General features: G+C 49.1%; 1 protein-coding gene across 9 annotated transcripts in view; it reads left to right on the forward strand.

Annotated features, from left to right (window-relative positions):
• Positions 1-19,502, forward strand: part of AGAP1 (ArfGAP with GTPase domain, ankyrin repeat and PH domain 1) — a 324,567-nt gene that overhangs the window by 55,385 nt on the left and 249,680 nt on the right. The window contains exon 1 of one of the 9 annotated variants that reach the window (XM_030952231.1): positions 11,579-13,107. The exons of the other annotated variants lie outside the window; for them this stretch is intronic. Coding sequence (XP_030808091.1) covers positions 12,111-13,107 — 997 coding nt within the window. The 5' untranslated portion in view covers positions 11,579-12,110. Of the gene's footprint in view, positions 1-11,578; positions 13,108-19,502 lie in introns of those variants that run through there. 9 annotated transcript variants of the gene reach the window in all.

Raw genomic sequence — 19,502 nt, forward strand, 5'->3', positions numbered from 1 at the left:
ATGGTCAACAGAGCTAAGAGAAAAAATAAGAAAAACCCAACAAAAGTTTATTATTTCAGCTTAGTGATGGAGGAATATAGAGTTTGCAAGAACAGCCTCAGTTCACAGTGTCCTCCTGTGTGCTGCAAGTTCTGAACTGTCACATGATGAAGGCCACCAAAAGGTTCTTTAAAGGAAATAAGGAAGAATCCAAATTTTTTGCTTGGGAAAGGAGCTGAACAGGCAGCTACATTCCATCTGTTGATGCAAGGAAGAGCAGACTTGCTGCAGATATTTACTGCAGAGTGGCACAGCATTATGGAAATGCAGGGAAAAAGCCCATAAACAAACCAATCTGTTGTACCAGGACATGTGAAACCTGGTATAAAAGCCCAGAATGGTTTGAGTTGGATGGGACTTTAAAGCTCATCCAGTTCCACCCCCTGCCGTGGGCAGGGACACCTTCCACTATCCCAGGTTGCTCCAAGCCCTGAAATTTCCTCATTGCGGCTGTAGGAGAGCCCTGAGCAATTCTGGCATGGTCAAAGTGTTCATCAGTGTCAGCTGATGAAGAGAAACCTCTGTGGGGTTCAAGTATTCACAGCAAAACAGGCTGAGGTTGTCCTTTAAAAGAGTCAATGTTCTTTGTGTGTTGTCAGCAACTGTGTCAGTGAAAAGAATCCAGGATGAAATCAGTCACAAAATGAGTAGGCTTTGCTGTTTGGAAAGAAGGAATCTTGAGCTACAACTTCTTTTTTCCCCCCCTCTTCATTTGATCTGGAATCAATGCAATACCTAGAGAAGAGTCATGTTATGTCAGGTGTTAATAACAAAAAATAGCTCCTGGCTTCCTGGTGAAATTCCTCTAATTCAGTTATTTTTTTCTGTGATTTCTATTTTTCTTTTTTTTTTTTTTTTTTTTTTTTGGAAGTAATTTTGATCATGTGCCTGAGTTTTGAAAGATGAAGTTGTTCAACATGGCTGAGAAGTATTTCGTAAGGGTCTTTGATTGCTGGCCTGCTTGCAGCATGTGAAATTTTTGACAGCAATCTCGATTGATTCTTGCATGTTCAATAATGTGTTCATTCCAATGGTATTTCCTGAGCAGCTGGGCTTGCTTAGCTTTGGAGCTAAAACAGCAAAAGCAAGGAAGTGAATTTTCCAGCCCCCTCCCCACCCCCCACCTTTTTTTTCTTAATTTTTTTTTTGGCATGTTAGAAAATGATGTTAATTTTTTTTTATCCTGTTAATGAAATGGCATGGAAACCATTGGAATAACAGGGGGGAGGGCAGGAGCAGAAGTGGAGGACCAGGAGGAAATGGCACATTTTATAGCTCTGTGCATGGTGAAAGGGCTGGCTTCAGGAATTAGCTTCTCCTTTCAGAGCCAGTCTAATCAAAATTCATATAGAGCTGTGTTTCCTGTTGGTCTCTGCCTTAATGAGTGCTTCTGTTTCAGGCAGATCTTCTGAAGTGCTAAAGGATGAGTTTTCTGCATTAGAACTAATGCTGGGTCTGCACATAACAGGCAGATTGTCCATTGAAATGCTGCTGAGCAGGAATGGGATGTACAGAGTGGCATGTGAGATGGTGAAGGGAGGATCTGTGTGCTCTTGTAGTGCATTCAGGCAAATCTGTGTATTAAAAGTTACTGCTAAGAAATGTCTTGCCTCAATGGAAAATGCTGTTCTTCAGATTTTAATCTTTTGTTCAAGTGGTATCTTTGTCTGTTGACTAGAGACAGGCTGAACATACAGAAATTTGGAATACAGAAGGAATTACTCCCTGTGAGGGTGGGACACAGGGTGTCCAGGGTAGCTGTGGCTGCCCCTGGATCCCTGGCAGTGCCCAAGGCCAGGCTGGACAGGGCTTGGAGCAGCCTGGGATGGTGGGAAATGTCCCTGCAATGGCAGGGGGTGGAATGGGATGAGCTTTGAGGTCCCTCCCAACCCAAACCACTCTGATTTTACAATTCCAAATCTGTTGGAAGCCCTGCGGTGCTGGTGTTAAATAGCATTCCCAGCTGATCCAAGCTGGTGTTTTGGATCTCTGCCTCCTGCCACTGTTGAACATTCCTGCAAAGCTGGAGGGAACCAACCCAGCCCCTCCAGAGCAGCTTCCCTGGCCTCTCTCTCACATTGCACCTCCTGAGTTTGCTTGTACACCCCAACACATACAACCCTCACTGGAGGGATTTCCTAAGGATAATTTCTGGTCTAATGGAGCCTCCGCTTCTCTTTCCCTTGCCCAGTGGTACCTCCATTCCCAAGGAGGCTGTGCAGGTGTGGCTGCTGGGCTGGGACAGACTCGAGGAAGCTGTGCTGGAGTTGAACCTGTTTGGGTTTGCTGCTTTGCATGGTTCATTTTAGCAGCCTGTCTGTGTCCTTCAGTGCCCCTTGGGTCAGTGCATGCTTTGCACAGAAGTGCCATACCCAGACCCACTCTCTTTTTTTGTGTTTTTTAGAACCCTTTTGGCTTCTTAGCTCGAGGCTGGCTTGAAAACACAGCCGCTCAAGCTGATTTCACATCACATTTTCTTTGCTGCTGTACTTTGTTTATAAAGAGAGAAGCTTTTTAAAGAGTTTGGGTGATTGTTGAAAGCCTTTACAGACGTCATGGTTTGTTCAGTGGCGGAAAGGCATCGAGCAGGCTCTCAATGCAGGGCTTGCGTAACACTGGGGTGGCTTCACTGAGGGCAGCACCTGGAGGGTCAGGGCTGGCAGCAGCTCCCATCTGCTTGTCCTCAGCCACAAGGCCATGGTTGTGTAACCCACACAAAGCTGTGTACCCACAAAATACCCTGCAGAGACAGAGGAGTGGTGGTGTAGGAGCACAGAGTGGTTTGGGTTGGAAGGGACCTCAGAGGCCATGGCAGGGACACATCCCTCTATCCCAAACTTGCTCCAAACCCTGTCCAACCTGGCCTTGGGCACTGCCAGGGATGCAGGGGCAGCCACAGCTGCTCTGGGCACCCTGTGCCAGGGCTTGCCCACCCTCACAGGAACAACTCCTGTCCAATATCCCATCCATCCCTGCCCTCCTTTTGTTTAAAGCCATTCCCCCTTGTCCTGTCCTAACAACCCTTGTGAAACGTTGCCCTGCAGCCTTGTTCTAAACCCCCTTCACGTGCCCTCAGGTCTCCCTGAAGCCTGTGGGGAAGCCACACTCCATTTCTGAGGTTGTAAAAGGGAGTGTGAAGTTGTGACTGCGCCCCAAGCCTCTGTTCCCTGAGGTAGGTCCAGTTAGAGCCTATGGAATGTCAGTATCCAGAATGGAACATCATAGCTCAGAGTCCTTCTGCCATCTCCTTGTAGATGAGCCCAGACCACCCTCCCCATCCCATTCCTGCTCCTTGCTTCATTTTCTTGCCTAGAGGTTAAAAAATCCAGAGTCAGTCTGTGATGTGTGCTGTGACTCTTGGCTTTGCAGGGAAATGCTGAGTAGTGGCAGCAGTTGAATCAGGCTCCCAGAAGAGTGGCCCTGCTCAGGCTGTGACAGGAGCAGTGGCACAGCACATCCTCCCTCCTCCTTACATGGATGGATCTCACCATAATATTTCCTAAAAATCCCTTCGCCAGGATTTCTTCTCCTGGGAAGATGAGAAGCTTCAGCTTCTCCATGTTTTACTCCTCTAGAATGTGGTCTGGAGGTTGTTTATCCAAACATATTAATTGTTTTTAATTAATGGCCAATCGCAGCCAGCTGTGTCAGACTCTCTGAGTCAGTCACGAGTTTTTATTATTCATTCTTTTGTAACCTTCTGATGTCTCCTTTCTCTTTCTTTAGTATAGTTTTAGTATATCATAGAATAGAATAGGATAGAATAGAATAGGATAGGATAGAATAGAATAGAATAGAATAGAATAGAATAGAATAGAATAGAATAGAATAGAATAGAATAGAATAGAATAATAAACCAGCCTTCTAAAAACATAAAGTCAAATTCTCGTCTCTCACCTTGTCCTGAAAACCTCACAGCACCACTGATGGATCCAAGCCTGTGCTTTTGGAATAATCCTTTTCCATAAACACACAACTCCCTGTCTTCATGGCCCTTCAGAGCCTGCCCAGGCTTCCTGCAGAGATCATCCTGTGCTTGAGTGCTCACCTAGATCCTTGCTAGTGACAAATTCCCCTGCTTCTAATAGTTGGGAGCTGAAAGTTTAGCCCAAAGTGCTTTCTTGAGTTCTCTTTGTCTTGCTGCAGTGCAGTTTGAGTGTCTGGGTGATTTGAGGTGAAAAACAACCTGCCTAAAAATGAGGAACACTGGGTAGCTGGCAGGCATCTGGAAATCTTTGTGCTTGTGAGAGCTGCTGAAACACCACAAGTAATAAGCAAAAGGTGCAGTCCAGAGTTACAGCTGATGCTGCCTGTCACCATATTTTACTGTGCCAGAGAGGGGATTAAAGGAAATGTAGGATAGCCTGAGTTAAAAAGCATTTAGCTTCTAAAAAAAAAAAAAAGACATGATATCCAAAATGAGGTAAGGATTTCTTGAGATTTGCACTGTTTCTTGTGGAGCAAACATGGCTTTACATGAATGCATTATCTATTAATAAATACCTGTATTTAAAGTGAGATCCCAAAGCAGTGGTGTGCACAAACCTGGGTGTTACCAGCCCCCTCAGAGAAGGCTGGCTGTGCAGGAAAATGAATTTTCTTACAGTTTATTCTTGGAGTCTTTGCCTGCCAGCAGCTGGGAGGGCAGGCAGGTGACAGGAGCAGCCCTTTGGAGCTGGATCAGGTGATGCTTTCCCCAGCATCCCTGGGATGGCCCAGCTGCCCTGCTGCTGTCTGTCTGTCTGTCTGGCTCAGGAGATGAAAGGAGCAGCAAGCAGAGCTCCTGGCTGGCACTGGCAGCCTGCTTAGAAGCAAATTAAAGTCACAGAATTCTCATTTCTGTGGTCACCCCTGTGAATAAAACCAGATCTGTGCTGGCAGCTGGGATTGAAGTGGAAGCAGAGTTTTGGGATGCCCTGTGGGAATGGCTTTAGCATTGGCTGCTCCATCCCCAAGGCCTTGGGGGAATGGCACAATGATAAACCAAATTTATAGAAGTACAAATCAAGTTTTGTGTCTATAATTCAACAGTGTAGCTCTCAGGACAACATGCTTTAGTGTCTTAGCTTGAAGTATTAATATGTAGTTTCTATGGTCTGTTTCATTTTTTCCTGTTTTATTTTTGCTGCTTCAATTAAATACAACAGAAGGAGGCAGCTCCTCTGTCAGATGATGTGATGTGAAAAACCCTTTATTTAAAATGGGCAAGTGAATCTCACACTTAATTCTCTGGATGCCTCTTTGTTCGGTGAGAAGATAAGTGAGGACTACCCTGGTTTATTCAGTAAAAATCCAGCTGCAGTCAGGTGTGTTTGTTTTTAAGCTGATGGATGAGCACAATATATTAATTTTAACAGCTCCATCAGCTTGGGGGCAGAAATCAAAAGGATGATCTCAGTCATGCAGAAGAATTCAAGAGGTTTTGTGCTCTTTCCCTTTAAAAAAGGGTTTTATTCTGCTCTTTTAAGTAAATTGCAAGGATCAAACCTGTTATGCCTGGTCATCAGAAATTCTATGGAATTTGGAATTTACTTGAAGATAATTTTAAAGAAATAATAATGCTAGCATGTGTCATGGTTTTAAAAAGATCATAACTGACTTAACTTCATTTTTTTCCATTTCACGTAAAGATGAGTGATCCCTACCCTCATCTTTAATGAATGAATATGAGTAAAAGAGATTTCATTATTCTGTTTATAAAACAATGTAGTCTTATGAAGCAAGAGCCTTTTAGACTATGAAGTCCATAAGAGGCATAATTGATGTGAAAGGAAGCACCATCATCCACGCTGAGACATGAAAATGAAAATTGTTGTGACTTTTACTATCCCATGTGGTGGAATGTCCCTGGCAATAAGGCATGGTCTTCCTGGAGAAGCAATGCCAAACATTTTACCTCTCTTCTGGTGAGACAAACTATTGATGTGCATTTTTACTGTGCATCCCATGTGTCACTGTCATATTTTCTGAAAAATCCCTTCGCCAGGATTACTTCTCCAGGGAAGCTGAGAAGCCTCAGAGAGGAATGAAAACAAGAATTATCTGATTGCTTCTCCTGTGTTTGCTGCTTTGGAATGTGGTCTGGAGATTGTTTATCCAGCAGGTGAATGTTTGATTGATTTCATGTGAATTGTTTTACTTAATAACCAATGACCATCAGCTGTGTCAGACTCTCTGCGTCAGTGATGGGTTTTTATTATTTCATTCTTGTTAAGCCTTCTGATGTATCCTTTCTCTATTCTTTGGTATAGTTTTAGTATAGCATAATGTAATATAATATGATATGGTATGATATGATATAATATGATATATAATATAATATAATATAATATAATATAATATAATATAATATAATATAATATAATATAATATAATATAATATAATATAATATAATATAATATAATATAATATAATATAATATAATATAATATAATATAATATAATATAATATAATATAATTTATAATAACATGGATATAAATATTATATTATTATATTTTTTTTTCAGCCTTCTGAGAACATGGAGTCTGATTCTCTTCTCTCACCTCGTCCTGGGGACCTCACAAACTCAACACCCATGGCCCTTACTCCCTTTCCTGCTCAGCATCCAGTATTTTTGGGACAGGAATGTGCTTTCCTTGTGCTGGCAGCAGGATCATTATTGGTGCCAAGTGCTGCCTTCGTGCTGCAGCCCCTGTTCTCTGCTTTGTTGTGAGATGTCTCTGTTCTTCACATGAGCAGAGAATTGCCTGCAGTGACCTCAGGCCCGTTTAACAGACAAGTGCAGAGTGACAGGAGAGCACAGCTCAGTGCCCTAATGCAAAGCCCCTGAGCCTGGGCTCTGTGCTGCTGCTCCCCTGCAGCACAATGTTGTTCTGGTCCAGATGCCTTCTCCTGTTTGCTGCTTGGGCACTGATCCGTGCTGACAAACAGCGGCTGCAGCGCCGCCTCTCCAGGAGACAAATGGGGAATCCTGTCCAAATTGCTCCTCAGAATTGCTCAGGTGACCCAATTTTGCCTTCCACAATCAGTTTGTCAAAGGAACCACTACTTGGAGTGTTCTGTAGTGTGATGGTGTTTGCAGGGGTCATAGGATGAGGAAGAGATGAGAATATTGACTCTATGTTTCAGAAGACTGATTTATTATTTTATGGTATATATTATATTAAAACTATACTAAAAGAATAGAAGAAAGGATTTCATCAGAAGGCTGGCTAAGAATAGAAAAGGAATGATAACAAAGGCTTGTGACTGACCGAGACAGTCTGGACAGCTGGACTGTGATTGGCCATTAATTAGAAACAATCAACATGGACCAATCACAGATCCACCTGTTGCATTCCACAGCAGCAGATAATCATTGTTTACATTTTGTTCCTGAGGCCTCTCAGCTTCTTAGGAGAAAAAATCCTAAGGAAAGGATTTTTCATAAAACATGTCTATGACACTATAGTTGAACCTGCAGTCTGCAAAAATGGTAACAGGGCTGCTTTTCTTACAAAAAAAAAAAGATAATGAAGGCAGTGAGGTGTCCAATAAAATCCAAAACATGGGCATACAAACAAGCAGCTTCACAGCACTTGTGTCCCTGAAAGGTTTTGACAAACCTGTCCAGTCTGTCTAAGCATGGAAATGTTCACTCTGAGATGCTGCTGGTGTGTATGAGGCATTTCACCGAATCCCAGAATTGTTCAGGTTGGAAAAGACCTTTCAGATCAGCAAGTCCAACTGCTCTTTCTCAATGTCTGGGCTTTTACATTTGTAAATTAGCAGATTGTGTTAGATCTGCTGGCAGAATGTGAAGCACCTGTAAGGAATTAAGAACAAGGAATCAAAGAATGATTATTATACTTATTTTTGCAAAGAGCTATTGGGAAAAGACAAAACACAGCGCCTATTTTGCATCACTTGGGGAGGGACACAAGAAGTGTTGGCTTTACAAAGTCAGTAGCAGCAGTGTTTGCTGCTCACAGTGACCTTGCTGTGCAGCTGCTGGAGAGCAGGAATGGTCCTCCTGCCAGCAGGGTCATCTCTGCAGTTGTTGATGGAGAGCAGGCAGTGAGTGCTGGGGATGTGAAACTCAGCTCCAGAACATCCTTGGGCTGGGCATCAGTGGATGGAGTGTTCAGAGAGCTCCCTCTGCACTCACTCTGAGCACACAAGCTTTGCTTGAGACTTTCTGAAAATGTGTTTGAAACACTCATGTTTCACTGATAGAAAATAAATTCTCATTGCTGAGAACTGTGAAACTCTGAATTCTGGTGGAGAGCTTATCCTGCATGGGAAATGGCAGAGGTGGCCTTTTCCTGGCTGCATGGGATGGAGGGTTTCCATGGTTCCACTTTCCAGTGTGACCGCACTGGAGGGACAGCAGGACCTTTTCAAGCAGAATCCTCTGGGGGTGTTTTGTGAATTTGGCAGAGGGTCACGGAGCAGTTTGCAGTGCTGGAACGATGTGGGACGAATGGAGGGTGTAACCCCCTGTTCCACAGCCCCCGGAGAGGCTGACACCTTGCAGAGCCCGGTGTTTATGGAGCCTGTGCATCCTGCTCTGCTTGTGCAATAATGAAAGGTGAGCGGGAGCGGCTGCCGAGGGCCCTTCAGGACACACGGCGCAGGCTGCGAGCCAAAGGGCTTGTTTGGCTTGGCTGCCGTGCCTCCTGGCTGCTCCTGTCCCGGGGCCTGAGGGACTTCTCCCGTTCTGGGAGCGGATCTGTGCTAATCGCGGGCCGGCAGGAGCGGCGGGGGCCGGGCTCGGGATGCTGCGCTCCGGGCAGCATCCCCCGGCTCCGGGCAGCATCCCCGGCTCCGGACAGCATCCCCTGGCTCCGGGCAGGATCATCCCCCGGCTCCGGGCAGCATCCCCCGGCTCCGGGCAGCATCCCCCGGCTCCGGGCAGCATCCCCCGGCTCCGGACAGCAACCCCGGCTCCGGGCAGCATCCCCCGGCTCCGGGCAGCATCCCCCGGGTCCGGATAGCATCCCCCGGCTCGGGCAGCTCGGGGCTCGTCCGGAATATTCAGCATGATATCCCTTGAGCCGTGAATTAGCTCCCTGCTCTGAGATAACCCGCTGTTAAAGCAGATTCCTGTAGCTCGTCTGGCCGGTGTGAAGGGGGATGGCAGGACCACCAGGTGATGGTGGGCTTTGCACCAGCGGCTGCAAAACAGCTCGTCCTGTTTACAGGAAGCCTTACAAGAAGTTGCAGGGTGGTAAGTTGTAATGAGTAGCAGCAGAGTAACCTTGGAGTACCACTTAGTGCCCGTAGGAAGAGCTGCTGCTGCAGCATCCCCAGGGATGATGGATGTCGGCGTTCCCGCCCCGGTGCGAGCGGAGCGGGATGCGGGGAGCAGGGGGGTGTGGGATGCTCCGGAGAGGGCTGCAGGAATGTGCCGGCTGTTTGTGTGCGCTTAAAAGCGGTTCCTCTGGAGGGGTCTGTCATGCCGGGAGGATGAAAAATGGTTGATCCCGCTCCGGGTGAGGAGGCTGCGCTCCCCGCGCGGCGCGCTGGAAAGCGCGGTCTGGATCGGGAGCCGGGATGAGCCCCGGCAGCCCCGCGTGCTCCAGCTCTGGTGGAGCTACAGATCTTCCTCAACATCTGGATCTTGAGGAAAACAAAAACAATTTTTCACTCTTAGGTTCATATTTTGTAACAGGTCTTTTATTCCCCCATCTCTTCCCTTTGTTTTTTGTTTTTTGTTGGAAATGGCATTTTGGGTGTCAGAGAAATGGAGAATTGTGCCGTCATTCTATGGCAGCAAACAACATTTAGAGGGACTGGAAATTTGTTTTCAGGCTGGCCAAGGGAGACTTCTTAGAATCCCAGGGACCTTAAGTATCACCTTGTTCCAGCTCTCTGCCATGGGCAAGGACACCTTCCACTAGAGCAGGCTGCTCCAAGCCCCTGGTCTTGAATCCATGTGTGCTGAAGATGCAGGTGCAGCTCTATTCCGTGGTGAACAGAGCTAAGAGGAATAATCGGTGTTAATTAGTCAGCGTTAAAGACAACACTGATACCTGGAGAAATGAGCTAAATCAGGAATTCTCTGTGCTAACAGCAGCAGTGTGTATTGTGGGATGGCAGTGTCCCCGATAGATGGATGTGTGCAGAGGCTGGGAGCAGAGCATCCCTTATTGCTGGTGTCAGAGCCCAACCTCCCCCTGAAGCTGCTGCTGGGGCTGTGCCCTCCCCAGATGTGCCTCCAGGTCTGTTCCTCACTCAAAGGGATGTCAGGCCTGGCACAGCTGCCCAGGGCAGGGTGGAGCCCCCATCGCTGGGGGATTTAAGACCTGTAGATGTGGTTCTTGTGGTTTAGTGGTGGAAGTGGCAGCGCTTTCCTTCCTTTTTACACCTGCTTTCTTATTGCTTTTGACCCTCACTGGCATTGGTGAGGGATGTCGGAGGGACACACAAGGCAGCTGCAGGTGCTTTTCCAAGCATGACTTTTAATGAGATGTTAGCATGAAACCTAAAAACGTCTTTCCTAATGTTGTATAACTTCTTTTTTTTTTTTTTTTCTGCCATCCTGGTTTGTGAGTGACTAAGAGCGGGCATTTACTGGTTGTTAATGACTTCAGCATCCCTGCAAAGGCACTGTCAAGTGGGTGTGAAAGGGGGTGTGTGCACCACACCCTGCTCCAGCTGTAGCAGAGCCAGGTTCTGATGAAACCGCTGCTTGGGAAGGGTTCTTGCATGACTAACCACTCCAGTAATGGGGCTTGGTAATCGTGCAGAGTGTTGCCGTGAACAAACATTTAGTAAGGAGGGTCACAGATAAAAAAATAAATCGATTCTGGGTTGTTTTGAGTGTTTTTGAGGAGGAAATGTTGCCTCGGATGCAGAATGAACTAGGATCTGAGCTCACGGTGTGGTCCCAGCTGGTGAGCACCACACACCTTGCCCTTTCGTGGGTCTGGATAAATCGTGGATCCTACTAACACGTATAATTATCCCAAAAGGCAGGTGATGGCAGACTTTTCAGTAGTGTCTAGCGCCAGGGTGAGGAACAATGGCCATAAACCACGAGAAGTTTCACATCAACACGAGGAAGAGCTTTAGTATATTAAGGATGGAAACAGGCTGCTCGGGGAGGCTGAGGAGTCTCCGTCTCTGCAGCCATTCCAGCCTCACCTGGATGTGCTCCTGTGAGAACACAAGCGTGTTCTAGGTAACCTTGCCTGGCCAGGGGCTTGAACTGGCCGACCTGCAGAGGTCGATTCCGTGCTTCTGGCTGGCTGGTGCTGCTGGCAGGGAAGCGTGATGCCCATCCCTTTCCCAAGAGGAGCTGTTTGAGGGAATCCTGGTGTTGCTGTCAGGGAAGTGGGATGCCCATCCCTTTCCCGAGAGGAGCTGGCCGAGGGAACGCTGGTGCTGCTGTCAGGGAAACGTGATGTGCATCCCTTTGCCGAGAGGAGTTGGTTGAGGCGATGCTGGCGCTCTCTGCCGCCGCTCCGGGCGGGCGGGACTCCACGCCGGCTCTTGGCGGCTGCCGGTGCCGCGTCCGGGCCCCGCCGCTCCGCTGCGCGCTGCCCGCCCCGGGGCGTGCGCCGGGCTCCGGCACCGCCGGCTCCGCTCCCGCCGGCCCTTCCCGCGCCCGCCGGACCCGCCGCGGATGCTAATCGGATTTACCCGGCCGAGAGAGGAAGGGAGAAACCCGGCCGGGTCCGCAGCCGTGCGGCCGCGCTGTAAACAATGAGCTGGGAAGCGGCTGCTGCGGCTGCCGTGCCGTGAGGAGCGGAGCAGGGCTCCGCGGGAGGAGGAGGATGTGAGCCGTGCCGTGGATGTGAGCCGTGCCGTGGATGTGAGCCGTGCCTCGGCGCCTCTCCGGGATGCCGCTGCCATGGACGCCGGCCGCCGGCGGGGAGCGCGGCCGGAGCGCAGCCTGACCCCGCCGCAGAGCGGGGTGTGACACCGGAGCATTTTTTTTTAATTACTATTTATTTATTTCATTATTTTTTTAAACCGGGTTGCAGTGGATTGTGGCTCTGCGTTTCCAGCGATTCTCCATCTATCCATTCATCCATCCGTCCGTGCATCTCGGCGCCGATGCCCGCCTGAAGGGCAGAGCCATCATGTACCTCCTGGACAGCAGCGAGCCGCCGGCCGCCGCCTCCTCCCCCGAGAGGATGCAGCGGGGCACCCCGCAGAGGAAGACCGTGTACCGCATCTCCGTGACCATGGTGAAGAAGGAGCTGCTGGGGCCCGAGAGCGGCCGCGCCGGCCCCGAGCTGCCCCGGCGCGGGCGGAGCCGCCCGCCGGGCTCCTCCAGCCTCACCAGGGCCGGGCTGCTGCTGCTGGAGGAGGAGGAGGGCGAGGAGGAAGGCGAGGAGCGGGACAGGGTGCCCAGCCCCTGCGGCTTGCGCACCTTCCGGACGCTGAGCACGGGGCAGCTGGAGCTGGGCCGCCTCAAGGTGCCCCGGAGAGCGGGGGCACAGCGGGGCAGCGCCGGGCCCGGAGCAGCCGCCGCCGCCGCATCGCCGCCCGGGCAGGAGGGGGACGAGGCCGGGGGGCCCGGGGAGGAGCCGGCCCCGGCGGAGCGGGGTCACAGCCCGCGGCGGCACTCGGGGCTGCTGCGGCGCAGCTTCAGCTTCAGGCACTGGAGCGGCGGCGGCGCGGAGCCGGCCCGGGTGCGGCGGCACAGCAGCTCCGGCTGCCTGCCCGGGCCGCCGCCGCCGCCCTCGCCGCCCGCCGCGCTGCCCGCCGAGCCCCCCGAGAAGCGCAACACGCTGGACGTGGGCGAGGTGCTGAGCCAGGCGGAGCCGCTGTCCCGGCTGGAGCGCTGGGAGCGCAGCAAGAGCAAGAACCGGACCCTGGATAACAGCGACCTGCAGCGGCTCTCGGAGCGGCTGGGCCGGGAGGGCCCCGCCGCCGGCAGCGAGCACCGGCTGCTGCGCTTCTTCAGCGGCATCTTCGCCCGCAGGGACGGGCCCACCGCCCTCTTCGGTAGCCCCCACGGGCGCTCCCCCCGCAGCAGCTTCTCCAGGTCCAGGGCTTATTTCAGCAGCCTCAGGAGAGGCGCCGTGGAGATGCAGTCCAGCTCCGAGAGCATCAACGGGTCCCCCCAGAAAGGTGCCCGTGCTCATCGCCCCTGGGTGCTCGGTGTTTGGTGCTGGGGGATGGACGGTGGGGTCAGGGGCTGCTGGGTGCGAGGAGAGGGAGATGCTGCACTGAGGTACATCAGGGTGGAGAAGCCCTTGCACAGGTTTCCCAGAGCAGCTGTGGTTGCCTCTGGATACCTGGAAGTGCCCAAGGCCAGCCTGGATGGGGCTTGGAGCAACCTGGGCTAGTGGAAGGTGTCCCTGCCCATGGCAAGGGACATGGAATGAGATGATGTTTAAGGTCTCTTCCAGTCCGCACCATTCCTAATTCTATGGATCAAGCGTGCTTTGAAGCACATGGTAGTGCAGCTGGGCAGAGTGCAGGTCAGGCTGTGTGTCCTCCTGAACCAAAAATCCCTCTCTGGGGTGATTGGCTGTGCATTTTAGGACAGATGAGTGAGGCAAGTGTGGCTTGTTTAATTATGGAATAGAAGCTGGTCTGGAGTGCTGCTGTATATAGGTCACTGGGTGGCCCAGTGCTGCACAGCTCTGGCACTTTCTCCTTTTGGAAAGGCTTCTGTAACCTGAAGGATGGGTTGTGTTGGTTAGAAATGGGCACTGCTGGAGAAGTGAGTGAATACTGGTGTAAATGTCTCATAAATCCTAAATGGTCATTGTAATAAAATGAGCTTGAACTGAGGTAGGTATTTCTGAAAAACACAGTACAGACTCAGAAGCCACACTCCTTGAATTATTATATTATTTTAGTAATTTTATATAGCTACTCTTTGAATTACTATATTATTTGAGTAATTTTATATAGCTGTGTACAAATTAGCCAGAGTGTTTCTAGTCTAGGTTGAAATCAGATAGGAAATTCTGGGGGTTTGTGGATCCCTCAGATACAAGAAAAACTTGAACAAGGACCTTGCTGTGGGATGGAGGTACCTGGCTGTGGGACAGCAGGGAAGAGCTGACGAGCTGCTTTCTGTGAGGACCTGCAAGCATCCCGGTATCGCTGGCTGGGACGTGCCAAACCAGAAATGCTGGTTGTGGAGCTTCATTGTGAGCCAGTGCTTTCCTCCAGCTGTGCTTTCAGATCTTTAATAAGTATCTGTGATGAAACATTTAACCAGCAATTACAGTCCCCTTTGAGCACCAAGTGCTTATCAGGTGGCAAATGATCTCTGAGTCGCTGCTTTTCTGAAAAATACAATTCTCAATTAGATTAAGCTTTCATAAAGGCTCAGGTACAGCAGAGGATGGTGTGGAGTTGGGCCCAGGTGGTTTATTGGGGAAAGCAATAACTTGCTGCCAGCCCTTTTCCCTATCCAGAGCTCCTGCTGCAAGTGGAGTGTGCCCAGAGTCTGAGGCACCAGGAGCAGAGCCAAATATTTAGACCTGGTAGCTGAGGACTGTAAGGTTTTATTGATGTGGAGGCATTCATGTGGGCTTGGAATAATCCTGACGGAAATTGTGGCCTGACCTTGGTTAAAGTTCAAGGTAACCACAACAGGGAGTTACTTCACGGGGCTCTTGATGCCTGTCCTGTGCCAGCACACCCCAGCTCCTGCTCTCCTCATGTTCTGGGAGCACAGTCCTGCCAGCCTGGGAGGAGACCTCAGTTAATCAATAACTCTTGGTAAACAGCACTGAGATGTTCCAGAGAGGTTCTTCCTGTGCGTGCCACTACCAAATCTGTCTGGGGCAATGAATCCTTGTGCACAAAACGAGTCCCAGTGGTGTGGCTGCAGTAGGCAGCAGTGTGGCAGCCTTGTGTTATGGGTTAGCAGGCCTGGTGTGCTCTATTTCCTTCCCTTTTCCCATAAAATTGCAGCTTGGGAAAAAAGCTTGTGCACAGCTCCAGCTGTTGCTCATTGGCGACAGTTAGAAAGCTGAACTTGAACTAATTTGTCTTTAATTTCTCCTACTGTGTGTTAAGAAATATATTTAATTAGTTATTACTAATTAGCATGCCAAATATATTTCAATATTTTAAGTTTGGAACAAGCTGCTGTTTGGCCAGAACTTGTCTTTTGCTTCTTTTAGTTGATGTGGAGTTGGTGTGCTCCTGACAGTCCTGTGCACATTCTGGACTAATTGTCCAGAAACCTTAATTTCAGTGTGGGTTTTATTCCCAGAAACTTGAAGAAATTCTTGGCTGTGAGGGTGGGCAGGCCCTGGCACAGGGTGCCCAGAGCAGCTGTGGCTGCCCCTGCCTCCCTGGAAGTGTCCAAGGCCAGGTTGGATGAGGCTTGGAGCAGCCTGGAACCGTGGAAAGTGTCCCAGTGGGTGGGATGAGATGGGGTTTAAGGTCCCTCTTAACCCAAACCAGGCTGTGATTTTATGATTTTACACCTCATGGTCTTGGTATTCTCTGTGTTTGGTGCTGTGCATGAGTTATTTGATTTTTTTTACTTGCAACAAAAAGCCTGCCCATGGTCTTAAGAGAAAGTAGAAGTTTTAAGAAATGTAGCTTGTTGGCATTTTTAGCTTCAGATACTCACCTGGATACTGCAATATCTGCTTGGATGATATTTCCTGAAAAGAAATACCTTACTTTGCCTACCACAGTCAGGTGTAACATAGTTTTGAACAAGTTTTTAAGCAGAAGAGTCAAGAATTTTTAAATCTACGTCTTTTTGATGTTACTGAGTCTGACTTAGGCTGTGGAGTCAGTAAAGGTTGATTTTTGGCTGGGATCAGTCTGGAGTCTCTCAGTAGTTACTCATGCTGTCACTAAAGAGCCCCTGAGCATCTCAAGCCTTTTCCTTTCCTACCTGCAAACCCCATTTGCTCTGATACTGTTGGCCTCAAATCCTATGCAAGTAACAATTCCCAAAACTCTTGCAAGGGGGGAAGCAGGGCATGCATTTATTTGAAGGAAGAAAGGTTTTCTGTGTGCATGACCACTATCCCCAGAGGCAGAAAGAGAAACTCCCATAAACTTCAAGCCAGAGGAGTTATTTTTGCCTTAAACCATTTAGAAGAACTCCTTAAGGGGAATGTCATTCCTCCTCTAAACTTTTTTCTCCTTGATGTTTTCATTATTCTTTCCTGGTGAGAGGAACCCTCTGCTCTGGAGGAAGAGGAGGAGGAGGATGGCTCTGAGGCTGAGGGCGTGGGATGTGGTGTTAAAAAGTTCCTTTTTCAGTGGTTCTCACTTGTTGCTTTTGGTTTGAGATAAGTTTGTTTGAATAACCTCTCTTTGGGATACACTAAGCAGATTTGGGTATCAAAACTGTTGACTATCAAAAAGAGTATCATTATAATATAATAAACTGCTCTTCCAAGGGTTTTTCCCCCGAGGTTTTAGAGGAGTTAGTTTTAAGCTCTTATCTCAAATTCTCTGCAGCTTAGAGTCGTGGGAAGCAGGGGGAAGCTGCTGAGTGATCTCTGTTGGAGGCCTCCAGCCTTTTCCTTGCAAAGCTCCACTTGAGATAATTCCTGTTAGTTCTGTGTCATCTCCTTGCTGCCCTGGTCACTGCTCTGCTGCGCTGCTGGCATCCCCATGGTGTGCATGGATGGCTGGGCACAGACCTGGAGCACATGGGATTTCAGCAGGGGGATGCAAATGCACTGGGACTGGTGCTCTGGGCCTCCCTGGGGTGGAGCTGCAGGTTTTTTGGCTGTGCTGGCATAAACATAATCTTTTTCAGCACTGGAGAGTCCCTGATTTCCTGAAGTAAAAGCCTCCCAGCACTCTGTCAACTGTTTCAGTTCTTGTGAGTGTTGTCTAGAGGTTGTTACGAAAACAAAACCCAGCAGATAAATGGATTGTAGTTGGGGTCAAGCATTTTCAAGCATTGTCTAAGAGTTTGTTTTTTTTAAATTATTATTTATTGGGTAGGTCTTGTGTCAAGCAAAATGAATGCCAGCTGCACTGATAGAGCCAGGTGATTAAGAACTGAACTGGTATTAAGGTCACTGGCTGAATTAGAGAATGAGATGGATTAATGTGTGCACAATATTGAAGGATGTGCCAGCTGCTAGCAGCCGTGGTCTTTGTTTTTCTCTTAAAATTGAAAAGAAATGTAGAATTTTAATGCCTCTGCTATAAAGTTGACAGTTAAATGCCTTATGGCAGTAATGGGTAACTTTGTTGGGGCAGATCACTGAATATTTCTGCAAAGTGTTGTGCAGGCATTCATCTCCATTCCCTCCCAAACTGAGCCCTGTAAATTGAATTAGTGCTCTGTTGTTTTGCCAGAGATCTGCCTGTTCCTTGTTTACCACTCCAGGTAAACATGTGTGGTCTCATGCAGATGACCAAAGCACAGCTTGCACAAGGAAAAGCAACATTCAGAACACGATATTGCTTTTCCTTTCCTCCTAATTCCTTGCCCTGAGCCTGAGGTTGCTCAGTGTGAGGAGAAGCCAAGTGCCAGGTCCTGTCCATGGAGCACCTCAGGCTCAGGGTGGGGTGGCTGGAAAAGTTCCTTAAGGAAAGGACCTGGAGCTGCTGGTAAAGAACTTTTAGCAGCAGCTGAAAGTGGGCCCAGGTGGGCAAGAGACCCCCAGGCTGTGCCAGCCGTGGTGTGACACCCCAGGGCAGGGATTGTCCCCAGGGCTGGCCCTGCTGAGGCCCCTCCAGGGCTGGGGCCAGTTCTGGCCACTCACAGCCAGAGGGACACTGAGGGGCTGGAGAATGTCCAGGGCAGGGAATGGAGCCCCAGGAGGGGCTGAGGGAGCTGGGAAGGGGCTCAGCCTGGAGCAAAGGAGGATCCAGAGAGATCTTTTCCCTCTCTGGAATTCCCTGCCAGGAGGGGACAGCCAGGGGGGTCGGGCTGTGCTCCAGGGAACAGGGACAGGAGCAGAGGGAACGGCCTCAGGCTGGGCCAGGGCAGGCTCAGGGTGGACATCAGCAGGAATTCCCCCATGGAAAGGGGGCTCAGGGATTGAAGGGGCTGCCCAGGCAGGTTTGGAGTCTCATCTCTGGAGGTGTCCAGGGAACACCTGGATGTGGCACTCAGTGCCCTGGACTCGTGACAAGGTGGGCATCAGTCACAGGTTCAGCTCAATGGCCCTGGAGGGCTTTTCCAACCTAGAGGATTCTGTGTTTCTGAGGAGCGTGGGCTTCCTCTGGAACTCTCTGCTCCTCCTGGTGAGTCTGCAGTTGCTGGTTTTTCAGAGGTGGAGTCTGTATGTGAGGTGGCAGATGAGCTTTTTCCTCAGAGCAGAGGGAGGTTTTTAGTTGCTCATAGTTGCTGCATGACCTGACTGCAATTCTGTGCTGGATGTCATGGCCATTTTGCCCTGCAAAATGAAATCACTGGCACCAGATGCTGAACCCTTCCTCTAGTGAAGCAGCCAGAACCTGCCATCACTCCCATTTCACAAAATACAATTTCAAAGCAGTGTAAGATCATTAGCAGGGCTGCATCCAGGTCTTGGATTCCTAGATCACCACTGAAGAACCACTTGGGCGTATTTGAAGGAGCAGTTTGGCTCTCTGCTGCAGGGCAGAGCTAATTTTGATCCCACAGAGCTGATGACCAGCAGTAGTCGAAGCACTGTTTGCCCAAGTTCAACTCTGCAGTCGCTACAATGAATGTAAAACCATGGCAGGTGTGGGATTTTCTTTTGCATGGCCATAACCTCAGGAATTGATGTTTGGAAAACAGAGAGCAAATGTTTTAAATGCCTGAATATTCCTTTGCACTTTGGGCTGCCTAGGATGTAACAAGAAATCATTAATGCAGACTGTTAATGTGCTGGTGTTACTTTTGATAAGTGGTGTTGGGATTTCCCCATGGCAACTGCAGTAAACACACAGTGAGAGGCCCTTTCTGCCAAAAACCACAGAATGGCTTTTTTCATGTGTGAGGAGAAAGAAATGTCACTATATTGAACCCTATCATCTATTTTGCTCATGAAAAGCATCCAGCATAAAGCTATTATCTTGATGGGAGTTGAAAAAGGGGTGTTGGATGAGTTTGGATGGTTCAGGCTGCTACATAATGACAGTGTGTGACAAATACTTGTGCTTTATTGACAAAATAGTACCAAATGTTGCTCCAAAGCAAAGCAGGCGGGGAATGCCAGCGAGAGAATAAGCAAACAGCACGCTGCAGCTTTCTGCAAGCTTTTTTTGATCATCACAGGCAGCATTAATGGTTGGCCTTGTTATTTGCTGAGGTTTCCTTTGGGAACAAGAAGGGAAGCAAGGCAGGGAGACCTGCAGTGCAGCTGTTGGGCTGCAGGAGCAGCTGGAAGGGCTTTGGAACATCAGGGTCACTTGGTCAGGAGGTCTCATTTGGAGGGGTGTTTGTGGAGTGCCTTCACTTCAATCATCATTTAACCTCGTGTTCGTGGTTTGGGTTCTGCTGAGGCTGCCCAGATGAAGCTGTAAAGGTCACTTGTGTGAAGTGATAACCCAGAGTAATCTCTCCATGCATTGAGATGTTACAGCAAGGGCTTTGTGAG

This window comes from Camarhynchus parvulus, chromosome 7 (genome assembly GCF_901933205.1).
Source record: "Camarhynchus parvulus chromosome 7, STF_HiC, whole genome shotgun sequence".
NCBI lineage: Eukaryota > Metazoa > Chordata > Aves > Passeriformes > Thraupidae > Camarhynchus > Camarhynchus parvulus.